General features: G+C 40.6%; 1 protein-coding gene across 3 annotated transcripts in view; it reads left to right on the forward strand.

The window, feature by feature from the left end:
* Nbas (NBAS subunit of NRZ tethering complex) overlaps positions 1–16,563 on the forward strand; it is a 470,946-nt gene that overhangs the window by 40,125 nt on the left and 414,258 nt on the right. For all 3 annotated transcript variants that reach the window (XM_045148869.1, XM_004665676.3, XM_045148870.1), the window contains one exon: positions 2,421–2,554. In XM_045148869.1, coding sequence (XP_045004804.1) covers positions 2,421–2,554 — 134 coding nt within the window. The remainder of the gene's footprint in view (positions 1–2,420; positions 2,555–16,563) is intronic.

Consider the following 16,563-nt stretch of genomic DNA (forward strand, 5'->3'; position numbering starts at 1 on the left):
TGTATGACTTGTTAGATCTTTTCTTCTGTATTCTTTTTAGATTAGTTGACTTTTTCTTACTGGTTTGTATTATCTTTATATAGCATCAAGGTTGACCACTTATCATATGTATTACAAATATTCTTACCCACTTGATTTCATCTCAAAATTGTTTGCATCCTTCGCTACTAGAGATTTTCTCTTTGCTGTTTGAATCTTTCCTTCCTCGCTCATTTTTCTTTTCTTGGTAATTGTACTTTATTTATAAATTGAGGACTTCTTATGCTTAATTCTTTCATGTTTTAGAATTGTAAACATTTTTCTTTTGTGCCTCCAGCAATGGTATGATTTTCGTTACATAGATATTTAGCTTTTCCACATGTCTCTTCATGCCACTTAGCTGTTCTTGCTCTCTGATTCCTCACTTGGAAGTTGAAGATTGTTTCTTGAACTCTTCATTTTGTAGCTGAGAAAACTCAGTTCTCAGTGACTAGTCATACCCAGCCATTTTTGGCAGCTCTTAGCGTAGATCTCAGTATTTGCTGTTTTTAAACTCTCATCATTTTCATTTATAATATATATAATGGGCACTGGGCTGAAATTTACTCTCTCAGCATTGAGTATCTTACTATCACCATTATACTAGGCTTAGATGAAAGTCATGGACAAGGTGGACACAGTTCCTTACATTTTATAACTCATAGACTAATAAATAATGCCAATAATGAAAAGTAGGAAAACGAATGTATAGTTACTATTTGGGATTAGATATGTAAGGGAAATGAAAGCTTTGCAGTGCTGAAGAGTAGATGGGTTTGGAGACTACTTAGGCCAGAAAGTCCCTCCTAAAGAAGGTAGATTTAAAATGAAGCTTGAATGTCGGGTGTGGTGGTACACGCCTTTAATCCCAGCACTCGGGAGGCAGAGGTAGGAGGATCGCCATGAGTTCAAGGCCACCCTGAGACTACAGAGTTAATTCTAGGTCAGCCTGGACCAGAGTGAGACCCTACCTCAAAAAACCAAAAAAACAACAACAACAAAAAAAAAGAAGCTTGATAGATGAGAAGTCAGCAGAGGTTTCAGAGTAACAGGCAGAGAAAAAAAAAAGAGAGTGAGGTGTGAATAATCTTGGCTACACATTTCAGGGACTATAGCTGGTAAGAAGCTGTAAAAGGACTGAATAGTTTCATCATGAAGTTTCAGTTGTTAGGATGCAGTCAGCTTTTTTTTTTTTTTTTTTGGAGGTAGGGCCTTGCTGTAGTTCAGGCTGACCAGGAATTCACTATGTTGTCTCCGAGGCCTCTCACTCATGGCGATCCTCCTCCCTCTGCCTCTGGAGTGCTGGGTTTGAAGGCGAACTCTACCATGTCCGGCTCAAGTCTTACTACCAGTATTTATAAGTACTTCAAAATTTCTGTTGTTAGTTTTGCTGACAATTGTTTTGTGAAAATGTATACTGTTTATTCTTTCCCGAACTACTCAGGTGGCTGGAAAAAGCAGTGATAAAGTAGTTTCACATTTTTATGTGATATATTCTAATTAAAGATATCTTTATTTGGGTCTAAACACATCCTGAGTTTTCTTTTTTGGAGTTGCTCTTTATAATCAGAAGTTATAGTCAAAGCAGAACCCGAAAGATGGAACTTACTTCAGACAGAAATGAACTTATGTGTAGATTTATTTATCCAATCAAAGTAGATGAGGAAAATTCTGTTATGATAGGTAAAACAATAATAATGGAAAACTGCAGGGTTTCCTTAGTACATAAATACTTTTCTGAGCTAAGTTGTTAAGTAGCATATGTCTACATGCAGAGTTTTTTTCATGATCTCTGTAGTGTTTATAATTTTGCATTTGTCTCCTTCCATGTTTGATGTTTTAACTGTTGGAAAACAAGAAACTTATTTTCATTTTACTCCCATTAAAAAAAAAAAGAGGCCTGTAGAGTTAAGGTTCAATACAACCTGCTAGATGCTTCTATGTTCAAGGACCTCCCTTAGATGTCTGATTTCTTTTTTTCTTTGTTCCTTTCCTTTTCTTGTTTTAGATTTCTCATGTACTTTTAAAAAGATTTCTTATACACATAATAAATATGTACTTTGTGTATAAGAAATATGGTGAATGCTATGAAAGATACACATTCATCACATTTCATTTGGGAGTCATGGAAGAGCATAGTCAAATCTGAAGAGTGTCAAGAAAGGAGGAGTAAAATCTGAGAGGAAGCACTCAGGCACAAGCAGCAAAGTGCAAGGCCCAGATTTGCTTACTTGTTTTACTAAAGTAGACTCAATTGAGGAAACTGTTTTGTTTGACTGAAGCATTGAATCCTGAGGAGGTGATGCCGTATACTTGAGTAGTTATTTTAGTTGCAATAGTTTAAAACTGTTAACTGTCTTCAGAAGATGCTATTAAAGGCATTTATTTTCTTTTTGTTATAGTTCCAAAAGACCCCAAACCCCAGTGGAGACAGATAGCATGGAGTTATGATTGCACACTGCTGGCCTATGCTGAAAGCACAGGAACTGTGAGGGTGTTTGATCTCACGGGAAGTGAGCTCTTCGTCATTTCCCCGGTATGTATATACCTCAGTTGATGACTTGTGTATGTGTATGTGTATGTGTATGTGTAGCAGTTACTTTCTCTTTGCTGGGACAAAGCACATGACTAGAAGCAGCTTATGGAAATAAAGGATTTATTTATGGTTTATAATTTTGAGGGGAAGTTTCATCATGGTGGGGAAAGCAGGACAGGAGCAGAAAGCTGAGCACTACATCTTCACATCAGCAAGGATAAAGCAGCAACAGTGAGCTGAATGTGGCAAGTGGGGTTGAACTATAACACTCCAAGGGCTGCTCCCAATCACACACTTTGTCCAGCAGTGTTCCACCTCCCAAAGACTCTGCACTTTGTCCAACAGTGCCACTAACTGGAGATTAAGTATTCAAATACATGAGTATATGGGGAAGACTTTACATTTAAACCACCATAGTATGTACGTGCATATGTACGTATGTATATATGTATGTATACACACACACTTATTGCTTTCTATGTACAGATGTTTCAGCGGGTGATTATAAAGAGAAGGAAAATACAAATATGAATGGGAATTATAAGTTGTGAACTTAATACACTTAGCATCTAGCTAGAGAATCATAGCTGGGTAGTAGTTGTTATTTGCCTTTTGTAATGCACTATTCAGCTACCAGCTACCTCATAGAAACAACTAAATCAATTGTCAAACCTGGACTTTCCAGACCAGAAGTCTGACATAAAAGGGTTTATTGAGACATTAGAGAGACTAGCCAGAAAAAGCAAGAACCAGGACCTGAGATAAAGTCACATTACTTTTAGGAACAAGGTTCTAGGTTCTACTTGCAAAATGTTTTCTGTTCCTAGAGTTAGGAGACATTTTTATAAACTTTTGGGAAGGAAAGTACTGTTGTTGCAGGAAAGATAAAGCAAGATACCAGGAAGGTTCAGGAAGCAGGTTTTATTTAGGTTACAGTTTAGTTCAGAGACCTAAGTCCAAAGTTTGAACTTCAAATTGAGGAAATTCTTACATTTGTTTGGGTTGTGAGTTTATGTAAAGCGAGCTCAACATCTAGATGGTTTTATAAGAAGTAGGTTTCTTTTGGAACAGAGAAAAAAGATGTAAAATTTCTCTGAGGCATTCAAAAACAGTAAGCTCCTGTTAAAGTGAGGGGGAAACAAAAGGTGGGTAGCTGTACCTAACCACAAGCCTTCAGCAGATTTTTTTTAAAAAAATGTATATGTTTTTATTGACAACTTCTATACTTATAGACAATAAACCATATTTCCCCCCTCCCACTTTCCCCTTCATAACTCTGTTGTCCATCATATCCCCTCCCTCTCTCCATTAGTTTCTCTTTTAATTTGATGTCATCATCTTTTTCTCCTATTATGAGGGTCTTGTGTAGGTATTGCTAGGCATTGCAAGGTCATGGATGTCGAGGCCAATTTCTGTCTGGATAGTAGCATTGTAAGGAGTGGTACCCCTCCTTTGGCTCTTATATTCTTTCTGTCACCTCTTCTGCATTGGGCCCTGGGCCTTGGAAGGTATGAGATGTTTCAGTGCTGGACATTCCTACATTCCTTCTTCTGGGCACTATGTTGCCTTTTGGGTCATCTTAGTGGTCATTGCCATCTTAAAGGACGAACTTCTCTAAGCAGAAGTGAAAGATTAATATATGAATATGAACATTAAGTGTAGTGCCTTTAGGGCAATTTGGTGAGAATAATATATGCATTTATCCAGACAAGAGCAGGCTTTATACCCCTAAGGCTCATGACCTCCCCTGCCATAGGCTTTTGATTAGGTTTTCAGTACCAAGCATGTATTCCATCCCATAGAGTGGGCCTTCAGTCCAATTAGAGAGCAATTGGTTTCCCCAGAGTAGACATGCCACTAGTAGTGAGTGAAAAAATTAAATCCTCACTTAAAGATCTACTTTTTAAAAATTATTTTCAAGGAGAGAGACACACACACACAAACATCTAACTAAACATAGCTTATGGGAGGAAGGGGATTCATTTCAGGCTTAAAAATTCCAGGGGAACACCATCAATGGTACAAGAAGCTGACTCACTTTCATAGAACCAAGCAGAGAGACATTACCAAACAGCTAACAGCACTAAGACCAGCAAGCATGAACCACCAGAGCTCAAAACTGCTCTGAACACACCTGGTGGGCCTGACCTTCAGGTCCACCCTTAAATACACCCTAGGGGTGGACCCTTAAGATCTATCAGCAGTGACACTCCCCTCCCCTCACCCGCTTTCTAGAGGCTCACATTGCAAGCTCAATTTTAATGAAACACCAGAGTCTGTGGGGCCATACATTTAAACCATTTCATTCATACTACCACTTGAGGTGACACTTTCACTTCAGCTTCTCCAGGTGTGTCATGGAGGTACAGCTAGGGTGTACTTTTCTGGGAGTTGCTTTCAGCACAACTGTCTGGCTATTCTCACACCACCATTTATTTGTACCAGCCTGCTTTAGCCTGTATTCCTATGGGAGTTTGGGACCAAGGTCAAAGGACTTATTTTTTTCTAGGGTGCCTCCAGAGCTTGTCTGTTTTAGTTGTCCCTGGAATATCACCACAGCTGGATCTTCCTCCTCAGGGACTTCAGGGTTTAGGAGACTGATGTATCCCAAGGCTGAGTGACAATGTGGATGTTCAAGTTTTCCCTCAGAATTCTGGGCCAGGCTAATGCCACTGTCATCCTGGCCCTGGTTAACACCCCCTATTTGTTGCTTCCAGTTGAGCATGGTGTCAAGATGCAGGCTGGATTACTATACCCAATGCTCCGTTGGTGCTGCCGTCGCTATGGCTGTCCTGTAGCTCTGGGGACTTTCCCTTTCCCAGAGTTCCCTGAGACTGAGGATTGGGATAGGGAGGAGTAACTGGGCTTTTCAGTCTATAGTGATGGCTTGCCTGCCACTGGCCAAAAATCACAGTTTGTGCTGGCATGCAGGTCTGAATCCCTCAGCTCTGGATACATATTCAGGAAGACCTCAGGATCCAAGGTGTCAATAGTGTGACTATCTGGGCAGGAAAGGTGGATGACAAGGAAGGATTTGGTGATTTTTCTAAGTTTCAGGCCAGGGGCATTGGTGAGAGCCCTTGTTTAATGTCCTTGAAAATTGGTTGCTGTGTTGGGTCCCATAACATCCTCCTTTATGGCTTTATAGAGGGGTCTTGCCATGGGATCTAACATAGTGCCTGTTGTCTCCCTGGGACAAGTTGTATCTGTCCCTGGTTTAGATGGATGCCAAAGTATTTGACTTTGTCTTGGCAGATTTGTGCCTTTTTCTCTCAGGCCTTATAAGCCAGTTTTGTATAGGAGAGCAAGAAGCAGCTGGGTTCCCTCTGTGCAGTCCCCTCAATGGTCTATGCCAGTAGTAAGTCATTTATATATTGAAACAATGTGTTTAGCAGGTGAAAGGCAGGTACATGAAAGTGCATTGTCTTCCCACATACTTCCTTCATGGTCATAATAGATTTGCCCCTTAGTCTCCCTTAGGGGCATCTGGAGTGCCTCTGCCTGGATGGCTCAAGACTTAGGTTGGGCTCTTGTCCTGTCATTAAGGAGTGTGGGAGCCTCTAGAGTTGACAAGGAAGTAGTGGCTGATGTCCTGGGCCTGTCATCTGTTGGCCTTGGGGTGAGGATCTTGAGGCTTGTTGCCTGGGTAGTCTTGGCAACATGGCTAAAGTGGAGCATAAGCTGGTCAGTTGTCCTCCAGCAAACTTGGCAAAATTGTTTCTTTTCTTTGCTGTCTTTTCCATCTGGACTGGTCTAAGGAAAGTGTAAGACAAAAGCAAAGAAAACACTGGACTTGATCTCTACAGACTGTTTATTGAGGTACAGCAAGGGGCAGTGGCCTTTCTGCCGGATGAAGGCTGAAGTATTGAGCTAGGCTGGGGTTCAAGCTTATAAAGAAGGTCCTAAGAAAACCAACTAGACCAGATGCAGTAGATAAGGAACTTGTAGCTATTTGTATCCTTGCTCAGAATAGGCTTTTTCAGCAAGAATTGCTTAAGGGAGAGTGTCCCAGACTTCAGTTCCTTCAAGACCTTTTAGTGTTAGGAACAGTTATTAACTCTTTATTTCCCTCTGATTTTCAGGGAAAGCTACTAACCCTTCAGTCCAGACTATGGAAGAATAAAAATGATTGGGGAGAACTGAGAATGAATGGGGCACTTTGGGGCGGACTGTATGGGCAGGAACTGCGGGGTAGGCATGACAAAAATGAGACAGTTATTTACATTGTAAATGTTTATTATTATTATTATTAACAAGATTTTAATATGGATACATCATATGTTGTTAAACTGTTTTCCCTGTCCCTGCCCCCATTCTGTTGGAGACATTCCTAAGTGGGGTTGCAGGTATTCCCCATGGGGTTGTAGTTTATGTGTTGTGGGGACAGTAGTCCATTCTATTTTTGGGGGGAGGGAATGCCTCTGGACATGATGTCTCATCCTGTAGGTCTTATAATCTTTCTGACCCCTTTTCCGCAAGATTCCTTGAGCTATGGTGGGTGGGTTTTAAGTCTACTTAAGTGATGAGCTCTTAGGAGCCTCCAGATCTCTGCTTTGGTAGGTGTTGAATATCCTTAGGTTCTGACTCTTTCACCCTGGCATTCTCATCCTCATCCTCATTCTCATTCTCAGGCACAGCATGGAAGCAGCACTCTTGTGCATCTCCCCAATTCCTCTGTGGATTCAGCTGTGGCTTAGCTGAAGTGCAAGGGCTTGTTTATCTCCTCCAGTCTTGCCACCTTCTGAAAAAGAACAGATTCTCCAATGGAGAGTGAAGTCAGCGTAGTTTAAATGGGATAAGCGTTATTAATTTAGGGAGAATTTGATGTATGTAACCCCTCTTTTAGCCAAAGACCAGTAAGAACTTGACACACTGGAGAACATAATCTTTGTCTCCATAGGATTCTGATTTGGTTCCCAATTCTAGATGTGGGTTCCTTTACACTGAGCAGATCTCTTGGCCAATCAGAAAGCTCTTAGTTACCCACTGAGGCTGTGTGCCACTATTGCACTGGTGTGTACATCCTGTCAAGGTGTTTGTTTCTAAGTAGCTTAGACCTGTGGTTGCTCAGACTGTTGTTGGCCATTTTCCCCCAGTAGCTCATGTAGTGCCCTCAGCAGTAGACAGACTAACTGAGACAGTTATTTACTTTTTTTTCTGAAGTAGGGTCTCACTCTTGTCCAGGCTGACTTGCAATTCACTCTGTAGTCCCAGGGCGGCCTTGGACTCCCAGTGATCTTCCTACCTCTGCCTCCCAAGTGCTGAGATTAAAGGCGTGCACCACCATGCCTGGTTAGTTATTTACTTTTTTGATGATACATTAAAAAAGCAGAATTTGGGGCTGGAGAGATGGCTTAGCAGTTAAGGTGCATACCTGCAAAACCTAAGGACCAAGGTTTGATTCTCTAGGTCTCATGTAAACAAGATGCACATGGTGGTGCATGCATCTGGAGTTAATTTGGATGGCTAGACGCCTTGGCATGTCTATTCTCTTCCTGTCCCTCTCCCTGTCACTAATCAAGAAATAAAAATTAAACAAAAAGAGGCAGAATTTGGGCTGGAGAGATGGCTTCACGGTTAAGGCGTTTGCTTGCAAAGTCAAAGGATCCCGGTTTGATTCTCTAGGACCCACATAAGCCAGATGCACAAGAGGGCGCATGCATCTGGAGTTCATTTGCAGTGGCTGGAGGCCCTGGTGTGCCTCTCTTTCAAATAAATAAATAAATAAATAAAATTAAAAAAAAATTAAAAAAATCAGAATTTAATCATTATTGGACTAAAATTGTTGAGCTCTAATGCAGTCTTTCATAAATCTCTTTTTAAAGAGAAGACACTGTTGAATAATTAACATTTTTAGCTTAAATAAAATAGTAGTTATTTTTAAAATTTTAATGTTCTTAGTATGAGATCCTTATCTTTGGAAATTAAACGTCAATAAGTGCACCTTTACCTTAAAATTCAGTTTCCCCAATAGCTACAACATTTCCCTTGATCTGTCTCTCTGTCAGCTAATAGTTTCTGGAAACCATCAGAGTCTATGGGGAGAAGCTGTAATCAGGAGTATCTAGGTTGTTTGATGTCTTACCACTTTTTAGTTATGCATCAAGACCATCTGCTGAATTTTTAATCTTACTGTTTACATCTTCATACCTTTTTGCACATGTATTGACCATTTAAATGTCTTTCTTAATAATGTTTTGTGAATCTATTACAATGAAATTTTATTAAACAAATTTTTATCTAATGGGTAAACATATAAACATATATGTAAGCAATCTATTGTTGTAAATAGAGAAGCAGATGTTCTAACAAACAAAATGAAGACTTTATCCATTGGAAAACATGTAAACTTAGCACTTGGATATAATTCAATTTTAAGCTGTTAAGTATCTCATTTAACATAAAATTGCTTGTAAATTATTTTGTGAACATTAGCATAAAAGTAGAATAATATGTAGGAGAACTATTGTCATAAATAGATAATCAGGCATTTTGTAAACATTATTAAGAGCAGAATCAAATTTCAGAAGACCTGAATTTTTCACCTGTGAAATTAAAAAAAAATAATAATATGCTTATGTCATACTTTTTGCTTTATTTTAAAATACATTTTAATCAGAAACTTCACTTCTTTCCTCTAATTTCTGCTTTTACAGTTTTTGTCCCTGTGGTTAATTATAAACAGACTGTCTACATTCTTGTCTTTTTTTAAACTTTATTTTTCTTTATTTATTTGAGGGAGAGAGAGAAAGAGAAAGAGGCAGAGAGAGGGAGGGAGAGAATGGGCATACCAGGGCATCCAGCCATTGCAAACAAACTCCATATGCATGTGACCCCTTGTGCTTCTAGCTTACATGGGTTCTGGAGAATTGAACCAGAGTCCTTTGGCTTTGCAGGCAAATGCCTTAACCACTAAGCCATCTCTTTATCCCCCAGACTGTCTAGATTCTGATTGTCTTATCTTCCCATTTCCCTGAGTCAGCAGTCCCTTAGGCTCCACCCCTTTTTTGAATATGCAAAAGGTCAGTTATATTAACTTCATAGTTTTGACTTTTATTTTACATTTAAAGTTTAAACAAGCAAACAAAAACTCTTTAAAAATGAATCTGAAATCTGAATTATATGAATAATTAAGGTGAGAAAATATATGGAGAATGAAACCTATAAGCTAACCTAGGCAGTTTAAACCTTTTTCAGTTTAAATACCACAACCACTTTTTTTTATTGACAACTTCTGTACTTACAGACAACAAACCATGGTATTTGCCTCCCCTTTCCCACTTTTCCCTACACAACTCTGCTCTCTTTCATATCCCCTCCCTCTCTTAATTAGTCTCTTTTAATTTGATGTCATCATCTTTTTCTCCTATTATGAGGGTCTTGTGTAAGTATTGCTAGGCACCATGAGGTCTTGGATATTGAGGACAAATTTTGTCCAGACAGTTGTATGTAAGATGTTATACCCTTCCTTTGGCTCCTACATCCTTTCTGCCACCTCTTCTGCAATGGACCCTGAGCCTTGGAGGGTATGGGATGTTTCAGTGCTGGACAGTCTTCCATCCTGTCTTCGCAGCACTGTGTTGCCTTTTGGGTCATCCCAGTTATCATCAGCATCTGAAAAGAGAAACTTCTCTAACCAGAAGTGAGAGTAGCATTAATATATGAGTATGATATTAAGTGTAGTGCTTTCAGAGCAATTTGGTGAGTAATATATGCATTTATCCAGACAAGAGCAGGCTTTATACCCCTAAGGCTCATGACTTCCACTGCCGTAGACTTTTTATTAGGTTTTTAGTACCAGGCATGCATTCCATCCCATAGAGTCGCCTTCAGTCCAATTAGAAAGCTGTTGGTTTCCCCCAGAGCAGACATGGCACTATTGCACTCTTTCAGTCATTTGGCCTGTGTGGCCAAACTTGAGGCTTCCAGTGTCCACTGTTTTTACTGCTGATGACTTTTGTCTTCCATAAATTTGTGAGGACATAATCTTAACAAGGCAACTGACAGTGGTTTGAATTTAAAGCTGGTAATTTTTTTTTCCCCATGATTATAAAAATATCCCATGATAATACCCCCATCCCCCCACTGTCCCCTTTGAAATTCCATTCTCCATCATATCCCCTCCCCATCACAATCAGTCTCTCTTTTATTTTGATGTCATGATCTTTTCCTCCTATTATGATGGTCTTGTGGAGGTAGTGTCAGGGACTGTGAGGTCATGGATATGCAGGCCATTTTGTGTCTGGAGGAGCATATTATAAGGGATCCTACCCTTCCTTTGGCTCTTACATTCTTTCTCCCACCTCTTCCACATTAGACCCTGAGCCTTGGAAGGTGTGGTCGAGATGTTAGTCAGTACTCCAGTCACTTCTTTCCAGCACTATGATACCTTCTGAGTCATCCCAAAGTCACTGCCATCTGAAAGGAGAATATTCTCTACCCAAAGTGAGAGTAGCATTAATATAAGGGTTTGAATATTAAGAGAAGTGCTTACTGGGCAGTTTGATAAGTATAGTGTATATATTTTTTCAGACATCAGCAGATGTTACACCCCTAGGGCTCATGACTACTCCTTCTTTAAGTTTTCAGTACCAGGGATGGATTCCCTCCCATGGAGCAGGCCTCCAGTCCAATTGGAGGGCAGTTGGTTTCCACCATGACAGACGTGCCACTATTGCACCTGTTGGCTCATTTGGCCTGGCTGGCCCATTATAAAGCTTGCAGTGTCCACTGTTGAGTATCTTCACTGGTGGTATCCCTTTCTCCCATTGAACTACATGTAGATTGGCATCTTCCAGCTTTCTGTCAGCTGGTCTACATGGAGGAGGTTTGCAGCTCAGTTCCAGCAGGATTTCTCAGTGGCCTTGCAGCCCAGGTATGGGAGTCTTCAGCAATAGGGTCTTACCATCTATTCCTGGTGGGAAACCAAGGGCCTTAGCAATGACCTGTAATGTTTTGGGGGCATCAGGGACCTCCTTGGCCAGTAACTCACTGGAAGGTATCCCATCCTTGGCACTGAAATTTTTTTTTTATAGTAAATATTAATTTTATTTATTTATTATTATTTTGGTTTTTTTTAAAAATTTTTATTAACATTTTCCATGATTATAAAATATATCCCATGGTAATTCCCTCCCTCCCCACCCCCACACTTTCCCATTTGAAATTCCATTCTCCATCATATTACCTCCCCATTACAATCATTGTAATTACATATATACAATATCAACCTATTAAGTATCCTCCTCCCTTCCTTTCTCTACCCTTTATGTCTCCTTTTCAACTTACTGGCCTCTGCTACTAAGTATTGAAAATTTTTTTAGCAATGATCTATGGCTCCTGAGTGTTCCATTGTCCCAAATCAGAGGATTCCATATGATTTCTTTATGTCGGCTTAGATTTTGATTAGCTCTCCCTCTGAGACCTTTCCTTTACTCAATCTCTGCCCCTGACCTTACCTTTTCACCCCCGTTAATCTATTCCTCTACTTACATATATACAATACCAATCTATTAAGTACCCTCCTCCCTTCCTTTCTTTTCCCTTTATATTTCTTGTTTATCTTACTAGCTTCTGCTACTGAGTTTTTTCCTTCTCACAAAGAAGCCCAATCATCTGCAGCTAGTATTCACATATGAGAGAGAACATGCGGCGCTTGGCTTTCTGGGCCTGGTTATCTCACTTAGTATAATCCTTTCCAGATCCATTTTCCTGTAAATTTCATAACTTCATTTTTCTTTACTGCTGAGTAGAACTCCGTTGTATAAATGTGCCATATCTTCATTATCCACTCATCAGTTGAGGGACATCTAGGCTGGTTCCATTTCCCAGCTATTATGAATTGAGCAGCAATAAACATGGTTGAGCATGTACTTCTAAGGAAATGAGATAAGTCCTTAGGATATATGCCTAGGAGTGCTATAGCTGGGTCATATGGTAGATCAATCTTTAGCTGTCTTAGGAACCTCCACACTGATTTCCACAATAGCTGGACCAGATTGCATTCCCACTAACAGTGTAGAAGAGTTCCTTTTTCCATATCCCCGCCAGCATTTATGATCATTTGTTTTCATGATGGTAGCCAATCTGACAGGAGTGAGATGGAATCTCAATGTAGTTTTAATCTGAATTTCCCTTATTACTAGGGACGTAGAACATTTTTTTAGATGCTTATATGCCATCCGTATTTCTTCTTTTGAGAACTCTCTATTTAGCTCCATAGTCCATTTTTTTTTAAAAAATATTTTTTGTTCATTTTTTATTTATTTATTTGAGAGCGACAGACACAGAGAGAAAGACAGATAGAGGAAGAGAGAGAGAGAATGGGCGCGCCAGGGCTTCCAGCCTCTGCAAACGAACTCCAGACGCGTGCGCCCCCTTGTGCATCTGGCTAACGTGGGACCTGGGGAACCGAGCCTTGATCCGGGGTCCTTAGGCTTCACAGGCAAGTGCTTAACCGCTAAGCCATCTCTCCAGCCCTATAGTCCATTTTTTAATTGGCTTGTTTGATTTCTCTCTTTTCTTTTCTTTTCTTTTCTTTTCTTTTCTTTTCTTTTCTTTTCTTTTCTTTTCTTTTCTTTTCTTTTCTTTTCTTTTCTTTTCTTTCTTTTCTTTTCTTTTCTTTTCTTTTCTTTTCTTTTCTTTTCTTTTCTTTTCTTTGCTTTTCCTCCCCTCCCCTCCCCTCCCCTCCCCTCCCCTCCCCTCCCCTCCCTTCCCTTCCTTCTTTCTTTCTTTGAGAGCGACAGACGCAGAGAGAAAGACAGATAGAGGGACAGAGAGAGAATGGGCATGCCAGGGCTTCCAGCCTCTGCAAACGAACTCCAGACGTGTGCGCCCCCTTGTGCATCTGGCTAACGTGGGACCTGGGGAACCGAGCCTCGAACCGGGGTCCTTAGGCTTCACAGGCAAGCGCTTAACCACTAAGCCATCTCTCCAGCCCTGATTTCTTATTATTTAACTTTTTGAGTTCTTTGTATATTCTATATATTAATCCTCTATCAGATATATAGCTGGCAAAGATTTTTTTCTCATCCTGTAGGGTGCCTCTTTGGAAAGCTGGTAATTTTTTCTTTTGTGGTCATTAGCCATATGTAAGGGAGCTGGGGTTTATAGGATTTATTTTTGGCTTTTGCCTTCATTTATTTATTTTATCTTACTGTGTAGCAGGCACTAGTTTTTCTAGTCATTTAAGGGTTACTTTTATTTATTTAGTTTTTTTCAAGGGTGGCCTCGAACTCACTGTGATCTTCTTACCTCTGCCTCCTGAGTCCTGGCATTAAAGGTGTGTGCTACTATGTCCCCCTAAGGTTACGTTTTTGTGTACTTGATTGCTGTGCCTCTGTTGTCAGTTTTTCTTTGGTGGCTTGCAACATAAAGCAGAGGAAAAGGGAAAAGAAAGGAACAATATGGTAGAAGCTGTATAGTGGTTTTAACTTTTAGCAGGGAGAAAAATAAGATATCCATATGTAGAAGCAGTTAAAGAGGCCCAGTAAAAATAGTTGTTTCTTTTTGGAGGCAGGATTTGTATTTGATTTAGTGGGATGGCTCAATTTGGTGTGAAAGGTAGAGACACTTGCAAGTCATGAATGGGCATTTCAGGGCCCCTAGTTGCTGCAAAGAACTCCAGATGCATGTACCAATTGTGAATCTGGCTTTACGTGGGTACTGGGGAATTGAATCAGTGTTGTTAGGCTTGGCAGGCAAGTGCCTTAACTGCTGAGCCATCTCTCCAGCCCTTTGTTTTTCTTATTTTTTTTTTCCACTATGTCTTATGTCTCTGTCTAGATTGAATCTACTTTGGCATAGAGAGGAGGGGTGGGATAATGTGAAGCAGGGAAAACTGAGGTCCCCAAGGAGAATAATTGCTTTTGAATTGGCTGGGATTAACAAAGTTCAAGCAACAAATCATGCTGTGCCTGGGTTAGGTCATGTTGTGATTTAAGTAAGTTTCAATCTACATAGTGCGTCCAATTTGTTGCTGAAATGATGAGGCAAGACACCAGGACTATTCCAGAAGCAGTTTTGTTTTTAAAGCTTTTATTTATTTTATGGGGTTTGTGAGAGAGAGGGAGAGAGAGAGAATAGGCACATCAGGGCCTCTAGTTACTGCAAACAAACTCATGTAAGTGCCATCATATGTATCTGGCTTACGAGGGTGCTGGGGAGTTGAACTTAGGTCCTTAGGCTTTGCAGGCAAGCACCTCAACTGCTAAGCTCTCTCTAGCCTGGGAAGCAGCTTTTATTCAGGCTGCAGCCTAGTCCACTGGACTAACATCTCAAAGACTGGTCCCTGAAGGGAAGAAGCTGTCACATTTTATAACTTGGACTGGGAGGGGATTACAGTAAAAAGGCAACTTACATACTGATTGTCTAACAGATAAAGGCTCAACATATGCAACTTATAAGAAATTGGCAAGTTAGAAGAAACTGGTAAGTCCCCAGGAATATGTGGAATTTCTTTCTGTCTGAGTACAAGTTCTTGTTAAGAGGGAAAAAGCGCAAGACGGGTGACTTTAGGTAGTTAGGTTGACCACAAGCCTGTTAGAACTCTGCTGACAGATGTAAGAGTAAATCCTTATTTGAAATCCTCAATTTAAAATAATTCTTTAAAATGTTTTTAAAAATATATTTATTTATTAAATAAGGAGAGAGAGAAATGAATAGGCATGCCAGGGCCTCCAGCCACTCACTGCAGTCAAAGTCCAGATGCATGTATCACTATGTGCATCTGGTATATGAGTTCTGGGGAATCAAATCTGGGTCCTAAGACTTCACAGGCAACTGCCTTAACCACTAAGTCGTCTTTCTAGCCCTTAACATTTAAAAATAATTATTTACTTTTGAGAGAGAAAAAGAGAGAGAGAATGAATATGGGCACATCAAGGCCTCTAAGCCACTGCAAATGAACTCCAGATGCAAGTGCCACCTAGCATATCTGATTTTATGTGGGTACTGGGGATAGGACCTGGGTCCTTTGGCTTTGCAGGCAATTCCTTAACCACTACTGAAGGAACCCCAAGATGGGGACCCCACGCTCTGCCCAGATATGGCGACACCCCAAATCACTCACGAGAAGCGGTCTTGATGCAAACTGCAAGAGGATTTTATTCCAAGCGTGCTGGGGCCCACAGTCGTACACCGCACAGGGGTAGAGGACTGCAGAGCCCCGAATGCAGGAACAGGACAGTTTTTATAGGGTTTCTAACAAAGCCTGTGCATTAGACCAATCATTTTTTAACATCAGGAGCCCGCGAGGTGTGAGCCAGTCAGTTTGTGCCACTCCATAGTTTCTAAGCCAATTAGTTTAATTTGTTCAAGCCCCTCATGGACCAATCAGTCTCCTATGACCTTGGTGGTCAGCATTTGCGCAGGTCCTTGGGTGGGAGTAGCAGAGTGTGGTATCAGTCTCCTATAACCTTGGAGGTCAGCATTTGCGCAGGTCCTTGGGTGGGGGTAGCAGAGTGTGGTATCAGTCTCCTATGACCTTGGTGGTCTGAGGCAGGCTGCTACGGCTTATGGTGCGGGCTACTAAGGCTTCCGGTGTGGGCTATTAAGGCTTATGGTTCAGGCTATTTACAGAAACCAAATAAGTAGTTCACTTCATTACTCATTTCCCATCCTTGAGGGCTATCTCATGCCCTTTTTACCTAGTTTTATATTAGGAGCGGGCTCTGATATAGTGAGAAGAGGGATTCTTTACTTGCTTCCAACAGAGAGTAAAGCCTGGAGTTTGAGGTATGCAGGGGCCCGCTTAAGCTCCCTTTGGAGCGTGATAGTATTTCTGAGCTTCTGAATTCTTGGGCCTTTCACTACATCACCTCTCCAGCCCACCTTTTATTTCCCTCATGCCTTATATTAGTTGTACCCATACTTGTTAACTGATTACCTTTCCTTCTGTCTCTCCCAGTCTTTCATCCTTTGGCCTTTATGATATTTAGGACATCTTGCTTTTTCTTTTCTTATGGAATAAATTGTTATAAGGTTCCAGTGAGGGGAAGAAATTTATGAGT

Source organism: Jaculus jaculus, chromosome 5 (genome assembly GCF_020740685.1).
Source record: "Jaculus jaculus isolate mJacJac1 chromosome 5, mJacJac1.mat.Y.cur, whole genome shotgun sequence".
In the NCBI taxonomy this organism is placed as follows: Eukaryota; Metazoa; Chordata; class Mammalia; order Rodentia; family Dipodidae; genus Jaculus; species Jaculus jaculus.